The 17,959-nt window shown below is 44.1% G+C and overlaps 1 protein-coding gene across 1 annotated transcript in view; it reads left to right on the forward strand.

Moving 5' to 3' along the window:
- Positions 1-17,959, forward strand: part of CFAP74 (cilia and flagella associated protein 74) — a 45,634-nt gene that overhangs the window by 15,807 nt on the left and 11,868 nt on the right. Inside the window, exons 14-24 of the mRNA XM_063317680.1 lie at positions 1,361-1,537; positions 2,727-2,901; positions 5,807-5,922; positions 6,235-6,357; positions 7,935-8,056; positions 9,425-9,553; positions 12,387-12,474; positions 13,701-13,874; positions 14,456-14,589; positions 16,180-16,456; positions 17,513-17,647. Coding sequence (XP_063173750.1) covers positions 1,361-1,537; positions 2,727-2,901; positions 5,807-5,922; positions 6,235-6,357; positions 7,935-8,056; positions 9,425-9,553; positions 12,387-12,474; positions 13,701-13,874; positions 14,456-14,589; positions 16,180-16,456; positions 17,513-17,647 — 1,650 coding nt within the window. The remainder of the gene's footprint in view (positions 1-1,360; positions 1,538-2,726; positions 2,902-5,806; positions 5,923-6,234; positions 6,358-7,934; positions 8,057-9,424; positions 9,554-12,386; positions 12,475-13,700; positions 13,875-14,455; positions 14,590-16,179; positions 16,457-17,512; positions 17,648-17,959) is intronic.

Here is a 17,959-nt window from a genome sequence, read left to right on the forward strand (position 1 = left end):
ATTATTTGGTTTAGATGGCAAGCGCCATGTTAAATAAACCCACAGATGTTTAAGTCCTTTGTCACACATGGAAGGAAATGTCTTCTTAATATATTTAAAAGTGAAGGCGTGCAAAAGAATAAATGAATATAGAAAACAGGGACAGAGACCTTTTCTCCCGCTGTCAGTGTTATTTTATTTCTTTGTATATATAATTTTTTATTAAAGCTCTTAAACCAGAAAACAAAAACTAACACAAACTAATATAAAGTAGGGGGTGGGGAGGAAAAGAAAGAAATCAAGGAAAAAGCAGAAAGTGCAAGAAAACGAAAAAAGTTAAGGAAAAATAGAAAAGAAAGGAAAAAAAGATATAAGGAAATGGCTTCCAATATTCTTCACAGCAGTTAGAAGTACAATATATTTTAACCTCTCTCTCTAACGGTACATTACTCTTTTTTCTATAATCTATCCCGTGTAATTTTATTTCTTTGTTAGATTTCTATCCTACCTTTCCTCCAGGGGCTCCAACTGAGGGCCATACCCCTCTCTCCTCCAGTTTCTCCCCACAACAACAACCTTGTGAGGTGGACTGGGCTGAGGCAGCATGACTGGCAGAGGAAGTTTCCATGGCTGAGGACAGACTTGTCTCTAGATCTGTCAGCTCCAAGGCCAGACCTTAACCATTTCGCCATGTTGCGTGTCTCTCTCTCTCTCTCTCTCATGCGCACACATACGGACATTACTTTCCACCATCAGGAAGTACGTTACTTCAGTATTTGTCAAGCTGCAAAGATTTTGAGTTGTGGCATTTACAGACTGCTAAGTCGATGGGACTATTCTGTGGTTTGCCCTTTTTTTTTTTTTTAATTGGAAGTGTTTGTTCTTACTGGCTCTCCTCCCCCCATCAAATAAGCTGCAGTGAATTCTTAGGGCTTCGCTTAAACTCCACATCATCAACTAACTTGGCCTCCAACGGGCAGGAACCAAATTGCGTGCTGGATCCGTGGCTTCTCTGCCACCGCGTGTCTGATGTGGCAGGACAGCAAACGGGTCTGAAGAGTAGAATAATGAAAAGCATTAAGCAAGGGCAGGGACACACCCAAAAAAGGGCCTTGCTTGGCCTTGGGGGGTCAGAATGAAGTTGGAATGGGAGCTAGAACCAAAACTGGAGCTGATCCTGTCTTCCTTGCAGCGTGGTTCAGACATCCACTGTGGGACCTCACCAGTGTTCCTGACCTGGCATAGAGTTCAAACTAGCCTTGCCTTTTGAAGGGGCAGTAAACGTGGTCTCCTTCACTGAACCAATATGATTGCCCATGTAGCACAGAATTAAATTATTTCCCTGTCCCCTCCTCTCTCTCTCTCTCTCTCTCTTTTTCAGCTGGCTCTAGATAAAGGACTCATTGATTTTGGCATGCACGTGGTCGGGGAGACCATTTCACGGACCATCACCCTGACAAATGTCGGGGCCCTGGGGACGCGGTTCCAGGTCCAAAGGTTGGGTGGCACCGAGGCTCCGTGTGCCGAGGAGGCGGCCCTGCCTTCCACCGAGAGGACAGTAATTCTGCATTAGCATCTTCCATTCATCAGTCAAGCTAAAAATAGCCAGTAATAGTCCCTCTCCCTCTCTCTCCCCCAGGAAAGGACCCATCTGAAGGTCCTTTTTGCCTGCTTGGGAGCTCTTCCTAAAGAGTTAGGACTCGCAGCTTTCCTCCAACTCAAGAAACAAAGCCATTTCATATTTTAGCCAGAAAGGTGCTGTTCCCAGTTCCTTAAACAGATCGTCCCTGCCCTGAGGCTCACAACGAGAACGGAAATAGTCTAGGACCAGTGTGAAACAGATTTTTGAATGGGTCTTTTTCCTGGGCTTTGGGCTCAGCAGACGCATTTCCGCCAGTGAAACAATAGCCCTCCAACTGTCTGGAGCAAGGTTTTTGAGAGATGCGAAGCGCAAGGTTTTGAAGTGTGTGGGTGGAGATGGTCTGGCCCAACCATTTCTCTTACACTGAACCTTTTTGGGAAAATGACTTAAAGTTTCATGTGGCTCCTTGAGGGCTCCCGTTCATTTTCAGACCAGGAGGGATGCATTTGGGATTCCTGTCTGCCTCTCACTGGGCTCGGAGGGGCAATTCTTCTAGCAACACTCCTGGGGGCCATCAGCATTTTGTCTGGCTATCTGCAGTTCTGGGATAGGAAGAAACAAAGGATTTGCTACTTTGTAGGATTTCAGAATCCAGGCAGTAGGAGAAGGTGCCCCCTTCCCAAGCTTGGAGTGAGCATGCAATCCTAATCTTTACGTTTACTTTTCCTCTCCTTCAGCATGTGCAGCCTTTTGCCTGGTTTATGCAGCACACCCAGCCATGATGTGGTTTGTTGGCTTTGGCTTAGGATGTTGTGCAAATCTAAGGCCCTGTGCCTTATTAGTAAACCATAAATAATAAGTCTTGGCTTGGTACAGCTTATGAACAGAACTCTGTTTTTTTCTCCATCTACTTCTTTGCCTGGTGCCACTTCCCAACCCCTTGGCAAATGTCGCCAAGCTAAGGAGATATTCTGATATATATATTTTTTTGGCTCCCTTAAAATGTCCATTTTGGGATGCAAAGGGTTGTGGTTCTCAAAGAACCATCTTCTGTCTTCGCAACGGGAAGCGTGACCCAGTCTCAAACCTGGTGAGTCCATCTGGAAAAATAATTGGACTTGGGCTCTTTTAAACAAAGCACCCTTCCTTCCCATCTTCTAATTAGGTCTGCACTGCTGTGAGTGAATTACTCAGCAAAGAAAAAAGGAGTAACTACAGCATGGGACCTGTTGCCTTTGAGAAGGATGCCGTGTCTCTGTCCCGCTCAGAAGAAAACATCCAAGACGCCACCCTGCCGGAGAAACTGTGCAGTGATGTCACTATGATCACCAGCGTTAATGGTATGGGGGCTACTTTCCTTCATTCTCCGCTGGGAGGCCCTGTCTGGCATCGTGGTTAAGGCATCAGGCTAGAAAGCGGGGGACCGTGCATTTAGTCCTGCCTTGGGCACAAAGCTGGCTGGATGACCTTGAGCCAGTCACACGCACTCAGCCCTGGGAAGGAGGCAAGGGCAAACCACTTCTGAAACCTTGCCAAGCAGGCCGTTGCCATGAGTCAAGACTGTCAAGGAGTCAAGACTAACCTGAAGGCACGTACGCACAGCCCAGGGGTGAGGAGCATCAAGCAAAGCCATCAGCTGGCTTTGGCAAGCCAGAAAGGCTGGATTCACATGTTGGCATCAGAGCATAGCCCAAGTGAACCCCAGTCAGACTTTGTGGGAGACCTGAACCCAGCAGTGGGGTTTGTAAACCACAGTTAAAGGGCTGTATGCTAAGCTGGCCTGTGTTCTGGCTGTCCAGTGACTCCAGGTTCCAAGAAGTAGCTTACAAGTGAACCGATACCATTAGGATTCCAGTTCAGTCTGCAGAGACCATTGGGGATGAGAGGTTCTCACAATGCCTGTGAAGGAATGTGGACCTGGTCTTGGGAATGAGCATGGGGGTAGGGCTTTCTGAAAAAAATTCACAGTCCTGAAAAGGAAGATGCAAGATGGGGCAGAGAAGACCCCCTGACAGAGTTTCCCTCCTATTTTTCCCCACGACCAGAATTCTGTGGGTAGGCTGGGCTGAAAGAGAGGCATTGGTCCAAAGCCACCCCATGGGCTTTCCTGGCTGAAGGCAGATTACAGCCTGCATCTCCCCAGTGCCAATTCAACACCTTAACTCACTGACTTAACTGACTTGTTGAGTCAGATGTGTGGACCTCAACTCCCAGAATTTTGGGAGTTGAAATCCACACATCATCAAGTTGCCAAAGCTGAGGAACACTGCCTTAACCGCTACTGCGCCTCACTGGCTCCCAAGCCATCCTGTGATTTGTTTGTTTTTAACTTAGCATAACATGAGCTCAGCCGTTGTGGTTTGAGGCATGCTTGTTGCATGAAGAAGGCCATTATTCCTTGTTCAACACCTCACAGTTTAAATAAATCCCGGCTTGGTTTGATGTGTGAACTCAGCCAGTGTGACAGCTCTGTTTAAAAATCCTTTCTGCTCCCCTGGTCTTGTGTGGGAAAGATACTTGATGGGAATCCTGGGAATCAAACCCCCGAAACATCTGGAGAACACCAGGTTGGGGGAGGTTGTTCTAGACTATGCCTTGTCTCTACGCTAGAGATATAGTTTGAGTTTTCTCCTGGTTTTGATTTTTTTCAAAGAATCCTGGCAGTCATGTTTGGGTGCAGGAATATGTCCCTATTCTACTTTCCATGCAGAAATACAAGTCCAGGGTGCTTCAGTGATGCCAAAAGCAGTCTTGGACAATTTTAAACCCATTCTTTAACTCTAAAGTACACCATAATGCCATCACCAAACTTTCTCTTGCTCAGTCCATATGGTTTTTCTGTAAACTCAAAGGCCCTAGACAAAGATGTTAAAAACCAGCTACGGTTGTTCACCGGCAGCTTACCTCCAAAACAAAACATCCCCAGTCTCTTGGGATTTTTATTACAACATTCAGCTGAATATTGTTCTCAGTCCTTGCTATCCAAACACCCACCTTTCAAAAGAGAGAAAGCGCCACGTGACAAGTTTATTTTTATAACTGGTAATTTTTGCGAACAGAATGACGCTGAGATAAGAATTATTTTTCTCTTCCCCTCTCAGCATTTTCGTGTTCCAGGAAGCATGGGAGGGGGAGGGAGAGAAAATGAAGCAATTGACTTTGGACATACTAGATTTCTGCTCAGTCTGTGTTACTGGTGCTCCCTTCAGAGGGTGGCTACACACAACTTCATGAGTATGCTTTGCTTGAAGACCAGCCTGTAGTTTGAATTTTGTACCGAAGCCAGTCATTGGTCATCAGGGAGAAAGCTGTTATTTCATCTGAACCCCACCATCTTTCCTGAAAGCAGAACTGGGGACTTATGTGTTAGACTGGGGGAGATGCAGGTTCAATTCCACTTTCAGCCTTGAAGTTCATCAGGTGACTTTAGATCCATCTGCATTCTTGCATCACGCTAAACCCAAATGTGGTTGGTTTGGTTCTAACAGGAAGTTGGGCATAACCCCAACCATTGTGAGTTATTTAGCAAATACTGGTTAGTTAATGAGTGAAACCAGCCCTTTATCTCAGCCCAACCTACCTTATAGGGTTATAAAAATAGAAAAGAGGGTCCTCTGGGGCTGATTGGACTCCTGGGATGAAGAAGGGGTGTAAATATGCAGTGCAGATCATCCAGACCTCCATATTTTAATAGCGCCATTGAGCCATTTGATAGAAGCTGGGCCTAAGTTCTTTGGCTGTCGGCCTGCAGTTGGTTAAGGCGGGTGCAACTGAATTTCCCAAACCATGGAGAGTCACAGGCCCAGCTTGCAGGACCCTGGACAGATCATGACTGAGAAGGACAGATTCTTAGACTGGTTTGGTGCATCTGACCGAGCCACTGTTAGGGACAGGGTGCTGGGAGAGAAGAGTATCTCCCCCACTTGTTTCCTACCCCCCCATCCCCCAGTTGACTTGAAAAAAGATAATTATTATATAAAATACAGTAATTATTGTTAGTTTGTGCTGCAGGCCACCCAATGTCACACTGTTTGAGTTGGGCAGCCCCTATACATCTATTAAAATAAATGAGTGTATAGACCACTGGGCTGTGCAAGGCAAAGTGGGCTGTGGGCATTCAGTTTGCAAGAGTGCCTTGCGCCACCCAAAAGATGCCCAATGCCTTCTGGCGAATGGTGTTTTACGATTGGCAGAGCCCCGTGGCCAAGATAATGTCTCTGATCCTCACCCGTCTGCCTTTTCTAGAGCCTCAGGCAGCATCTGCGACAGATGTCACTGGAGAGAGCCCAGAGGGTTTTCCAGATCTCAGCCCTCCAGCGGACTCCCCAGAGGAGGAGGCCTACGAACTAAAATTGGGCAAGGTGACAATGTGACAGAGAACTTGTTTGATCTGCCTTGAGCAACCTCCCCACAAAGGTGGCACTCAGGGGTGGATACAGGTAGTATGATTCCCAAGTGGGCGGTCACAGAGTAGAGCTTGATAGGGGAGCCCCAGTCTCTTTTTCCACCCCTGGCTTCACAATAAGAAAATGGTAGCATAAAACCATTGTAAAAATCCTTGGCTTCTTTTAAAGCATCTGAAAAAAGAGACCTTACTGAAAGTGCCCTATAAACAGAGGCGCTCATGTTCCAGAAAACCTCTTTGATGACGCTTCCTTTGGCTTGCCCTTCAGGTAACAGAGGGGGATATTGGGCCCTTCAGTTCTGTCAAACTTCAGTTCATTTTCACTCCAAGAGTTCCTGGGACCGTGCAGGCCGATTTCAAGATTACCTTTGACAACCCAGATTGCAAACCGGTGAGTGGTGGGATTGGTTTGTCTCCCCCCCCCCGTTCAGAACCAAACGGCAAGTGGCATCATGGTGTTGTGTGCTGTGTGAATGTGGACAGTACCCTTTGCTTTGCTCAACTTGCTTCTTGGCACTTTCCCAGTCCTGGTACTACAAAAGTCCTTTCCACCTAAGCTGTGAGAAACGAGATTTACCCTGTTAACAAACTGGGTAAATTTTCTCCTTTCTGGGATGCTTTTCCTGGATGGTGAAGGAACTTCCTATCACTCTTTCTTGGTCCTCTTTCTAGCAACTGGCGTCAAGCAAGTGGATATTTGTGTCAGACTAGAGGTTTATCATGTCTTTGGCAGGCTTGCCCAACCAGGTGCCCACCAGGACAAGTCCCGGAAGCCCTTGCTTTGCTGGCAAGAAATTCTGGGCATTGTTCTCCCAATACATCCGGCAGATCAGAGAAAGTTGATACCCAAGCGTTAGAACCTCCAGCTAGATGGAGCCTGCTTCCTGTTGTTGTACCCCGTTAATATGTTTTCTACTACAGATTAAGGTTACTATGGTAACTAATCATTTTGGCTGGGTGAAGAGGTTGAATTTAATTGTCCCCTTTTCACGTGTTAATGGTTGCATTGCCTAAGGGAGGAACTTGCCTGAACTTGTTTTAGTTTCAGTTTCCCTTCTGTGTAGGCTTGCAGAGAGTATGCAGCTGAGAGAAATCTCTCCTCTCAGCAACAGCCTTTAAATATGTTTGTTTTCTGTAAATAAAATTATTTTTTATAGAAATGCCTGGTGTGTGACTTTCCTGATCTCTCCTGGGCCAAATGCTTTCTAGCACTCTGCCAACACCCCCACTGTATGAATGAAGATCTGAACTCTCATTAATTTCCACTATAGGGTTACGCTAAGGAAAATAGCATAAACAAATATGAAATTTTGTTAAGCTAAGAAAAATAGCTTAAAACAAGAGTAGTATTAGCATTGGGAGCTTAGAGATTATCTTACTCATCCATAGCCAAGCTATGAAAGAAAAATAAAGAAGTGTTTGTTAGTAAATACAGGTAGTTCTTGACTTACGACCATTCGTTTAGCGACCGTTCAAAGTTATGATGGCGCTGGAAAAAAGTGACGTACAACCAGTCCTCACACTTAACAACCGTTACAGTGTCCCTGCAGTCACATGATCAAAATTCAGGCACTTGGCAACCGGCTTGCACTTACGATGCTTGCAGCATTCTGGGGTCACGTAATCACCATTTGTAACCTTCCCAGCCAGCTTCTGACAAGCAAAGTCAACAGGGGAAGCCAGATTTGCTTAATGACCGTGGTGATTCACTTAACAACTGCAGCTAAAAGGTCGTAAAATGGGTGTGACTCATTTAAGAACCGCCTCACTTAGCAACAGAAGTTCCAGTCCCAATTGTGGTCAAAAGTGGAGGACTACCTATAAGTTTATTGTTGTAACCACAGGTCATAACATAGGATTGTTCATTTGTAGGAACGATGGTGGGTATGAATTTGAGGTGGCATTTTTTGAAAAAACATACCAAAGTTGGCCTCTCTGGCACTGAGTTTTGCATGGGTTCACTTTTAGTTGCAGATTGGCGTCATCGCTGTATCAATGGCCGTGCCGGTGTCGGTGTGCAATCCCACTATTGATCTGAAAATCTGCATGTATGATCGGCTTTATCAGGACTGCATCGTGGTTCAAAGCAGGTGAGCGGTCTTCAGTGTATTTCCAGCACAAAGAACGGGAGTGCAGCTTTAGGCTGCTTACAAACAAACAGGAATGAAGCCGGCGTGCTGAATTTTTGCTTTTTTTTTTTTTTTGCCTCCTTTGCTGGCCCACACCAATTCCTACCTTTCTTTCATCTTTCAATCTGCAGCTTCAGCTAGCAAGATGTTCTGAGCCCTGCTATTTTTAATTTCCTTTTCATCCTCGCTATTTTGACATTCTATTTTAAATGCAACCAACTAGGATTGGATTTTTTTAAAAAAAATTATGCTATATTATTCTCTTTTCCTTTGTTTCCTTTGTTTTTTTTTTAACAATATCTCTCAGAAAGCATACATTTTCCCAGCGCCTTACCAGACATTAAACGCTGCCAAGATTTTTCACAGTTGGAAGTGAATCAAGATGTTATCTCAAAAATCCATCTTACAGATGTGACGAACAGCTGAGTTATGGGAGAGATTTTACTGGGGTCTTTCTATCTTCCTGCCCACCCCTGGGACCAAAGATAGCAGTATAAGTACAGGGTAATTTTTTTCTGTTGGTTCCCCTGGATTCATCTCATGCGAAGCACCAAATAAACAAAAGCATTTGGGTCTTGCGCCATAGGTCAGGATTGTCTGTGCCGGAGTAAGGGCGAGAAGTGTGTGGCCCAAAGAGAAAAAGGGGCCTGTCCAATTAAAGGATCAAGTTTTTCTTGCATCCCTCTGATATTTTTAAAACGTTTAATTCTCATATCCATACATTTCTCTTTCATTCAGTTTTAAAACTGCTCAGTTTCACACACCACCGGAGTCATAGCAGAGGTCAGATGGTGGACTTATAGTTTTAACAAGCAGTAGTGTAGATTTCTTGCTGGGAGTCAATAGCAACATTATCTGCTGGTGAATGTTGTTTTATTGAGGCAGTTGCTGGTTCTTACAAATCAGGAGGAAGGAGAGAAAGAATATTGCCCTTGTGTATTTGAAAGTGGTTTCAGTGGCAGCGCCTCGCTGAGTGTAGCAGATCTTGAAAAGCGATGCGGGGTCAGAACTAGTTGCCATGTGGATGGGAGACCACCAGGAAATCACACAGCGGGAGTTTGAAAAGAGCACTGTGGAAAAAGGCAGTAGCAAGCTGTCTGCATATTGTTGCCAAGCAAACCCCATCTGTTTTATACACATGCTGGTTCAATTTGTCTCACCTCCAAGGCCAAGACACTGGGGCCAATTTGTGGTTCAGCTTCTGGCTGCTTTGCAGTTCCTTTTGCCTGTGGCTGCCTGTTTAGGCGAGAGCAGGAGAAAGGAGCTGCAGTTCCTGGTTGAAACTGCCCAGTATTGGGCGCTCTCCCCTCCCTGTCCTTCTCTCTGCAGAGCGACCACCGCCTTGCGCCTGAAGTTTGAAATTTGTAAGGAACTGGCCGGCTACGTGGAACTTCTCCCCAAAACAGGCTACATCCAAGCCCAGTCTTCCTTCAGCGTGCAGCTGAAATTTCTGCCAAGGTAAGGAACGCAAGGAACACGCCGGCTCCTTTTGTCTCCTGATGGCAAACGCCATCATTCTGTTTCAGGAGGAACTGCATTTAAAACCCAACCTCTTCCTTCGGCGATTTGGGAGGCTAGAGTTGCCACACCGCTGGAAGGCCAAAGGGATATTTCTGGGCGGGCCCCACTGCTCTGAGCAGCTTTGGGACGAGACCGTAGATCTCTAGTGCCAATGATGCTTTTAGAGTCTAACCCACCTTGCAGGGTTGTTGTGGAAACAAAATAGGGAAGATCGACCATGATGCTCCTGGATAAAGGTGGGATAGTGTGGTACAGCGTAATCAGAAGAGAGGGGCCTACATTGCGAATCCCATCTACACAGGAAGTTTGGAGGAACCGGGGAGAGGCAGGCTCAAGTCCACCCTCCCACTTGGAAGCTCACTGGGAGACTCGGGGCCACTCGACCTCAGCCCACCCTACTTCACAGGGTGGTTGTGTGGAAATGGGAGGAGGGAGCACTATACACATGGCCTGGAGCTCCTGAATGAAAGTTGGGTTGTCAGTCAAACAAATAAATAGCACCTAACCTTAGGCTCCCCCCCACTTTTAAAAAAAAAATTAGGATTGTGAAGTATTTTCCATATTCGGCTAAGTGAGCGAAGCCCTTTTTGCTTCCTTTTCGGTCCACTTGGGTGAGAATAGCTGAGGGATGAGCAGAGATGCCAAGACACTGGGAGGCCCGGCACTGCCTGATCTGTGTGGTGCTGCCCCCCCACCAATGGTGACTCAGAAATGCTGGTAATTAATTCAAATCAATGTCAAAAGGAACAGATTGCCCCAGATGGGTGCCTTGTCTTTGATCCTAACTACAGCTGGGACCTAGGAAGCTAACATACTGATTACTGTGCAAGTTTAAATTCTATTTATAGCCAACAGTATTTTCCTGGAAGAAGAGCAATATATCGGTCTTAAAAAACTGGTAAATACAACTTCAGCTTGTCATTGGCTCCTATTTAATATCGCAAGCTGACAGAACCTAACAGAAGGATTTCCTGGCATTACAGGCAGGGAAAAGCAGCAGGCGAGATCCACGTGAAAGCATTTCTTTGAAATCCCCATGCAGAACCGATGCTTAAAAATCTGCTTTGCTGCTAAATCAGGCTAATAATCTGTGCTACAAAAAAAAAAGAAAAGAAAGAAAGAAATGTCCACCCTTACAGTATATCATAGTTGTTGGGATGGGAAGTGGTTAGATGAAAATATATAATACAGAATTATTTTGCCGGTTGTAGACTTGATGGCTCCATTCCTGGCTTGCATTAGGCCACGCTTTGCTGTGGATGTTGAATGAACCAGTATTGCTGGTTCCCGTAATTCAGCAAGTGGGGAGCAATGGTATGCAGACCACTTTGGATGGGCTCATATCAATCAGTCACGTTTATTACAGCCCTAAGGCCAGACACAATAAAACTATACATAATAACAATCTTACATTAATACATCTATGTATGTAAAAACAAAAGCAATCAATATACTATGATCCAAAATTTGTTTAAAATAAAAATACCCTAAGCCATATGCTATTCTATTGTTCCCTATATAAGGACTCTAGACAGAGCCTTATATATCCATTACTGAAGAAATTTCCAGGTGGGGAGAGTGACTTCTATCTAATGCTACTTCTTTCAGACAAGGACCCGAAAATAGCCTTCCAGTTTTGTGCTACCATCTGCACAATACGTCGCACCATCACTTAGATTTGAAATTTTTAACATAGTATTTTATTTTAATTCTTTTAGTATTTTTATTTTAAACAAATTTTGGATCATAGTATATTGATTGCTTTTGTTTTTACATACATAGATGTATTAATATAAGATTGTTATTATGTATAGTTTTATTGCGTCTGGCCTTTGGGCTGTAATAAACGCGATTGATTGATTGATGGGCTCATACAATTTGCCAAGCCAAATCACAGTGTGGGATCCAGCCTTGCTTTAAAACTGGTACATTCCAACCACACATCATTAGAACCAAAGGGAAGGGTGTATGTTTTATGACGTTGCTTGCAAAGATTCTGCAAAAATTCTATCTTTTATGAGATGAAAGTATCAAGAATTTTCTAGGATCTTGAGATAGATTTTCTGCAAGTTCTCAAAAACCAAAAAAGTCCAGTAGATTATTGATTCGTTTAGCTGAAGGTATGAGTGTAATTAAATATTTGTCAAACCTTTTTGTTTGCTCTTTAAAAACTTACTCCCCCAGCAGCTCAAAACTGGTAATATGGTTGATTAACTTATTTACTATGAAGACAGTAATATATTTGCTTAAATCATTGATACCCTTATCTTAGCAAAAGGTTGGCTCCCAGACAAGTGTATTAAAATTTCATACAAAAACAGTCCTTGCCTTCAGCTCATCTAAAAGATGCAGCATAAAAGAAACAGGGATCAGAAGGGAAGAGGAAAAAAGCAGTCTCAAGCAAAAGCTCATAATTGCAGTATTCGATAAGATACAGCGATATTTTCTCCCTAAATTCCAGCACTTAATTAGATACCTGAATAAATTTAAATAGGAGGAAAACAGGAAGAAGAAGGAGTATTAGGTATGTTCGCCACCTTGAGTTATTTATAAAAATAATAAAGGCAGGATTTAAAAAATAAAAAATAAAAAAATAAATCTGGATTTTTCTGAGGAACACGTAAGCAACTGGGCAACACTGTAGGAATATCCTTAAAGGTCTTTTATGAAGCTGACTCAGGGTCATTCATGCTGTGCCCTGAAGGTTTTCTCAAGAACAGAGCCCTTGAGTATCTTCCTTCAGCCTGGCCTCCCCATTCTCTTGTTTTAGACTCTCTCTTTCGAAAGATGCAAAGAAGTACTTTGATGAGAGGACCCGCGTTCTGGAAGCCCCAATGATGATCATAGTTTCTGATCAGGTCAGCCAGGCCAATCTTGGCTTTTCGCTCTGTAAGCCTGAACAAGGTGGTGTCTTATTCTGGGCGAGATGGGATTCTGCTGAGACCTGGGCAAGATCAGGGAAAGCAGGCAAATGAGAGAAAGCAAAACAGTGCATACGTACTCTCCCTGCCCTGCCCTGGGGTCCTGGCGATGAATTAATCTTCTGCCCTATCACCCCTAAAAATGTACAGGTAGTCCTCACTTAACAACCCTAACTGGGACTGGCAACTCTACCGTGAAGCAAAGTGGTCATTAAGTGAAACATCACATGACCGCCCCACTTAGTGATGGCAGTTCCAGCAGTCCCGTTGTGGACATTAAGCGAATCACCCACGATTGTTAAGCAAGACATCATGTGACTGCAACTTGTGACCTCCTGCTGGCTTCCCCATTGACTTTGCTTGTCAGAAGCAAGCTGGGAAGGTTGCAAATGGCAGTTGTATGACCATGGGACACTGTGACCATTGTAGATAGGCAACAGTTGTCAAGCGCTTGAATTGCAGTTATGTGACCGCAGAGATGCTGCGACCATCATAAGTGCGAGGACTGGTTGTAGGTCATTTTTTTCAGCACCGTCATGACTTTGAACAGTCACTAAATGAATGGTTGTTAAGCGAGGACTACCTGTAGCCTGTGTGAGCCAGGAATGCTGGAATAAATCCTACCTCCAATTTGGGAATTAGTTAGAATGGAGGTTTTTTTTTTCTTCGCAGGACCAAGGACAGCTCCAAAACTAGAACCCACTCCTGCCAGGTTTGGCATAAAATCTACTCAGGATAAGGAGTTAAGGACTTCTTAATATGAAATAGCTATACACAGATGCACACACTATATATGTATGTATTGTTTATCTTAGGCATCACTATAGGCAGACTCTAGAATACGGCAGATGGGTGGGAAGATGACTTTTTCTCGAGCCACAAATGAGTCAAAGAGTTACTAGTTTGGATGTTCTGTATAAGAATTGTGCAGAATAAAAACATCAAGGGACTGTTCAGACAGCTGAGTGTATTGCAGAGGAGAAATCTGTAACAAAATTATTTGGAACCCCATTAAGATGCAGTTCCCAAGGTGGAGAGCTCTAGCTGCCAAGGCTGATGCAGAAATGGTAGATACTGTTTTCCTTTTTAATACGTGGCTTTGCCCCTGTTCAAATTTAATATTCTGATCATTTCACCACTCTGGCTCATTTTCTGGTTTTTAGAGCAAGCCAGTTGAATTCACCATGCACGCCATCATTACCACCTCAGATATAGAGATCAGCCCAACAGAAGTGGATTTTGGATACTGCTCCATCTACGAAGCTGTTCGGACAACAGTCACCCTCACCAACAAAGCCATTCTTCCCCAGGAGTTTGGTTTCGTCGAGCTCCCTAAGGTAAAGATCTGCTGCTTGTCCAAGATGGCATTCCCTGGAAGTTTGCGACCCAGCTGAGAAGTGTGCTCAGCTGTTTATGATCAACACTTCTGGTATGTCATGCTCAGAAAGAAACCTGCATCAGGAAATTGGAATTTCTTCAATCTTCGTACCCTGTGCAAGCTGGGTAAATATCTATACGGTGCCGCCTAGTGTGATCCATGATAATTTCTGGTGTTTTTACTCCTCATAGAAAGAAGCTTTAAAGCATATATTTTTATGGCCATGAGGGCTAGAAACTTGATTTATTTAGAATGAAGGCAGCAGACATCCATAGTCAATACAACATTCAAGACTTTTTTTTTTTTTTTTGGTTTTGTAATCTCACCAGATGTAAGAATTTTGGTTAGGACAAGAGAGAGTTTTGCACCAAGTTCAGAGAACTCTTTTTGATAAGGTAGAACTTCTATAATTGAGCCAATACCTTATAAATGATATGACACGCCTTTTTTCTACCAGCTGTGGTGTGTGGTATTTTTTTTTTAAAAACTTGTCTGTTTTCTAATACTTTTTATTTGTCTTTTTTCTCCTAATTTGGTAAGTTTATAGAAGTTCAGCCCAATGACGGGTTCGGAACACTCCTGCCTCTGGAAAGCTTGACCCTGGATGTCATCTTCAAGGCCAAGAGGGCCAAGCAATACAGCTTTGAACTTGTTTGCAAGACGGAGATCAACAGGTAGGTGTGGAATTTGAAGCCTGGGGAAGGGATGGGGTTCCAGTTGCCAATTCCATGATGTACTTAGGCAAAATGATTTTGGGGAATCATTGAATTAGAGTGGAGTAAACTTGAGGTCATCTAGCCCTAGCTAGAACTGAGGACTCTATATTTATCTTCTGCACTGGGCTGGGGGTTGGGCTAGATGACCTCTAGGATCATTTCCAGCCCTTCCATTCTATGATTATGTGTTTGAACCTGATGCAAACCCAGCTCTTACATTTTGTTAAGCGGGGCTCAGAGCATTTGAAGACACTAACCTTCCTACCAACAGATTTCAGTTTTTCAGTGAATTCAGGTCTCGTGTTAAGTTACTATCATTTATCTATTTTATTGCTATACTGCCCTTCCTTCCCCAAAAGCTCAGAGCGTGATGCAAATAAGAGTAAACAGTTAATTACACTGTTCAGCAATAAAATGGTTCACTATAAAACACGTCAATCAAAACCCTAAAACTAAAACTTGATAAAGTGGTTTGATTTCGTTGGCTTGCCAGGATGTTGAAATGGGAGTCAGTGCATAAACCACAGTGTGTTTTAGGATGCTGAGTCCCAGTCAGAAAGCATAATTTGTTGCTGGCTTGGTGATTACAGCTATGGTTTAAACCCTAAACTTTAGAATAATGTCCAAATAAGGACCTGTGTTTTGTTTGTGGTTAATCCCTGGTTTGTTTTTTCACAACCCATTCAAGCCACTAATCACAAGAAGATAAAAACAATGTTAAAAGCATGGGGAAACAAACTGAGACCAGGCCAAACAAGTGCTAATTACTATCATCATTTATAAAAGTGATGCTGTCTTATTCAAGCCATCATGTCTAAAACGAAACAGGATTATGAAAAGCATTTGCCAGCTAGAGGGACCCAAGCATTCCAGGCCTATAAAAGAGCGCTGGAATCACACTTGACAGTTTTAGCTAACCAAGGACATTCTAGGTAGTTCAACTACACCTCCCGTTGCCATTAGCCATGTTTGGCTGGGAGTTTTGGGAGCTGTAGTCCAACTTTACCATTAAAGCACTACATTAACAGGACTGGACTAGACATAAAGCTGGGCTCGCATCCGTGAAGTGACCTATTTTCTAGGTTTTTAGAAGAGGGTGACCCATAATCCAAACCAAGAGGCTAGATTTGCCTACACACTAGAGCCAAATAAACTAAGATTAAAAACTAACCAAATTTAGCATGCAAATGCACTTGCTGGATAATTCTTTGACTTGTTAACATGTTTTGTATGAATCCACCCAACATTTAGGAGATTTGCTGTTCTTTAGGCAACTTTATTACCGGATTATCACGCTGGGATTAAAGTTTCCTAGCCTCTGTATGAGTTGTTGTTGTTGTTGTCTGCCTTAAAAGCAGCATGCAGACCTCTTGTTTCAGTCTAACTAGAACCCAGTGCCACGCAGATGCCACAAAGCAGTGGGAATTTCGTCTTTATTTGCAGAAGGAGGTGACACGCTGCCAGATTTGTTCCTGCAGCTTCTTATAAAATCAGACAAAAGAGTTTGGGGGTGACCCTGAGACATTTCAGGCATCTTCCTCATTTCAGGGAGTTCAAGCTGTTGTGCAAGGCTGTTGGCGTCCACCCGCCCCTTGTGCTTTCTCACTCCTTCGTCCAGTTTCCTGCCACGGCTCTGGATGACGTGTCGGCCGCTACGCTCTTTATTATCAACCCCCATGAAAGGATCAGCCACTTTACTCATGCCATGCCAAGGATCGGTGAAGGAGAAATTGCCCCTGTTGGGCCCACTTCCTTCCAATTCCTCGTGCCGGAAGATTCTCCCATCATTATCATTCCATGTGTTGGGACTGTCCTGCCCGGGAAGGTAAACTCTGAACGTGTTTTAGAAAGATAACTAAAGCTGCCACCACCACCCCATCCTTCAGCCAGCTCTGTGAGCCTTTTCCTTTGGACTGTAATTCCTGGAGATGGATCAGTAATTTGAAAACTGGATGCCATGTCTGAAGAGTCCTTGCCACCAAGAGGCTTGGGGCACAGCCTAAAAACTGGCAAATGCATTTATTCCCTCTTTATTTTAGCTTTTAAAAATCTTGAATGGATAGCTGCATTGAAGCCCTGTTTTGTTTTGTTTTTTATCCTTGAAATAAGGTTTCTGCCCCCTTATTATCTATCCACCATCTACCTATCCACCTACTCTTCCCTGCCCAATCACTTATCTTCCCTGGGTGGATTAAAAAGTTATCCCAAACAATGAAATAAGAAGCTACAATTAATATGCAGCAGAACAAAAATGGACTGTCATGTTCATCGTTCCAATGTTCTGGGCACATCGTAACGTTTCGCATGTCAGTTTCCTGATCCGTGTCTGTCATTTGCTGGGAGGGGTATTTCAGCCGTGCCGGGCTGTAATCCCTTTGCTGTTGTTCTGGAATGTGTGTTTGGGTTATGACATGTGTTCAAGGTTACTTTCCCAGGCCGATGTCTAACGCTCCTCAACACCTGGGAGGGGGTGGTTGCTATGGCGGGGCGAGGGGCGGGATCGGGTTTGGAGCGAGGGTTTTTAGTTTGTATTTGGCGCGCTTTGGCTCATTCTCAGCTTTCTCTGTATTTGCATACTATTCTTTCAATAAAGCAGTCTTCATTCAGAACCTGCTTGTGGACCTGAGTATGTTGGAATAGGCAACCATTACAGACAGTGTACAAAATCTGGCCCGCCTAGCATGGTGGCAAACTTTCTGTTCTTCTTCCTTCCAACTTGTAATATAGAAATGAGCAATTTTGAGGCACAGCCACAACTTTCATGGGCTGCGACCATTTCATTTGCAGCCTAATTTCTGGATTGCCAGTTTCGTGCCCTCAATCATTTCTGCTTTTTGTTTTCTGCTTTTTCCTTTCTCTTCTGGCTGCTTCTGATCTCCAGAAGTGCTTGCTCGATGTCTCCTTCCACCCAGTGCTGTCCAATCAACTGATCAGGCAAGAGGCTGTTAACATAGTGTGTCAGAATGCTGAAATGAAAGCTCTGATGGAGAAAAAGGCCCGAGAACTGGAAATTCAGGTAAACAGAAGAGCAATCCAGATCACCTCCTGTTAGTTCCTTGTTGCCAAGGAAATGTATCGCAGGGCCACAGCTTGGAGAAGCAGGTTGCAAAGGTGCAGACTCCCCCCCCCCCAGCTGGTGGGGATCAGGGCAGCTGAACTTTTAAACAATTGAAGATCAGCATCTGGCTGAGGAAGGGGACCTTGCGTCAGAGACCAGCAATTCACCACAGTAGTCATCAAGTGAAAGTAATAGAGTCCAGTGGTGTAATTAAGCAAGTCATAAGGATGGCCCACCATAGAAGGAAGGAAGGAAGGAAGGAGGGAGGGA

Source organism: Candoia aspera, chromosome 18 (assembly GCF_035149785.1).
Source record: "Candoia aspera isolate rCanAsp1 chromosome 18, rCanAsp1.hap2, whole genome shotgun sequence".
Classification (NCBI taxonomy): Eukaryota; Metazoa; Chordata; class Lepidosauria; order Squamata; family Boidae; genus Candoia; species Candoia aspera.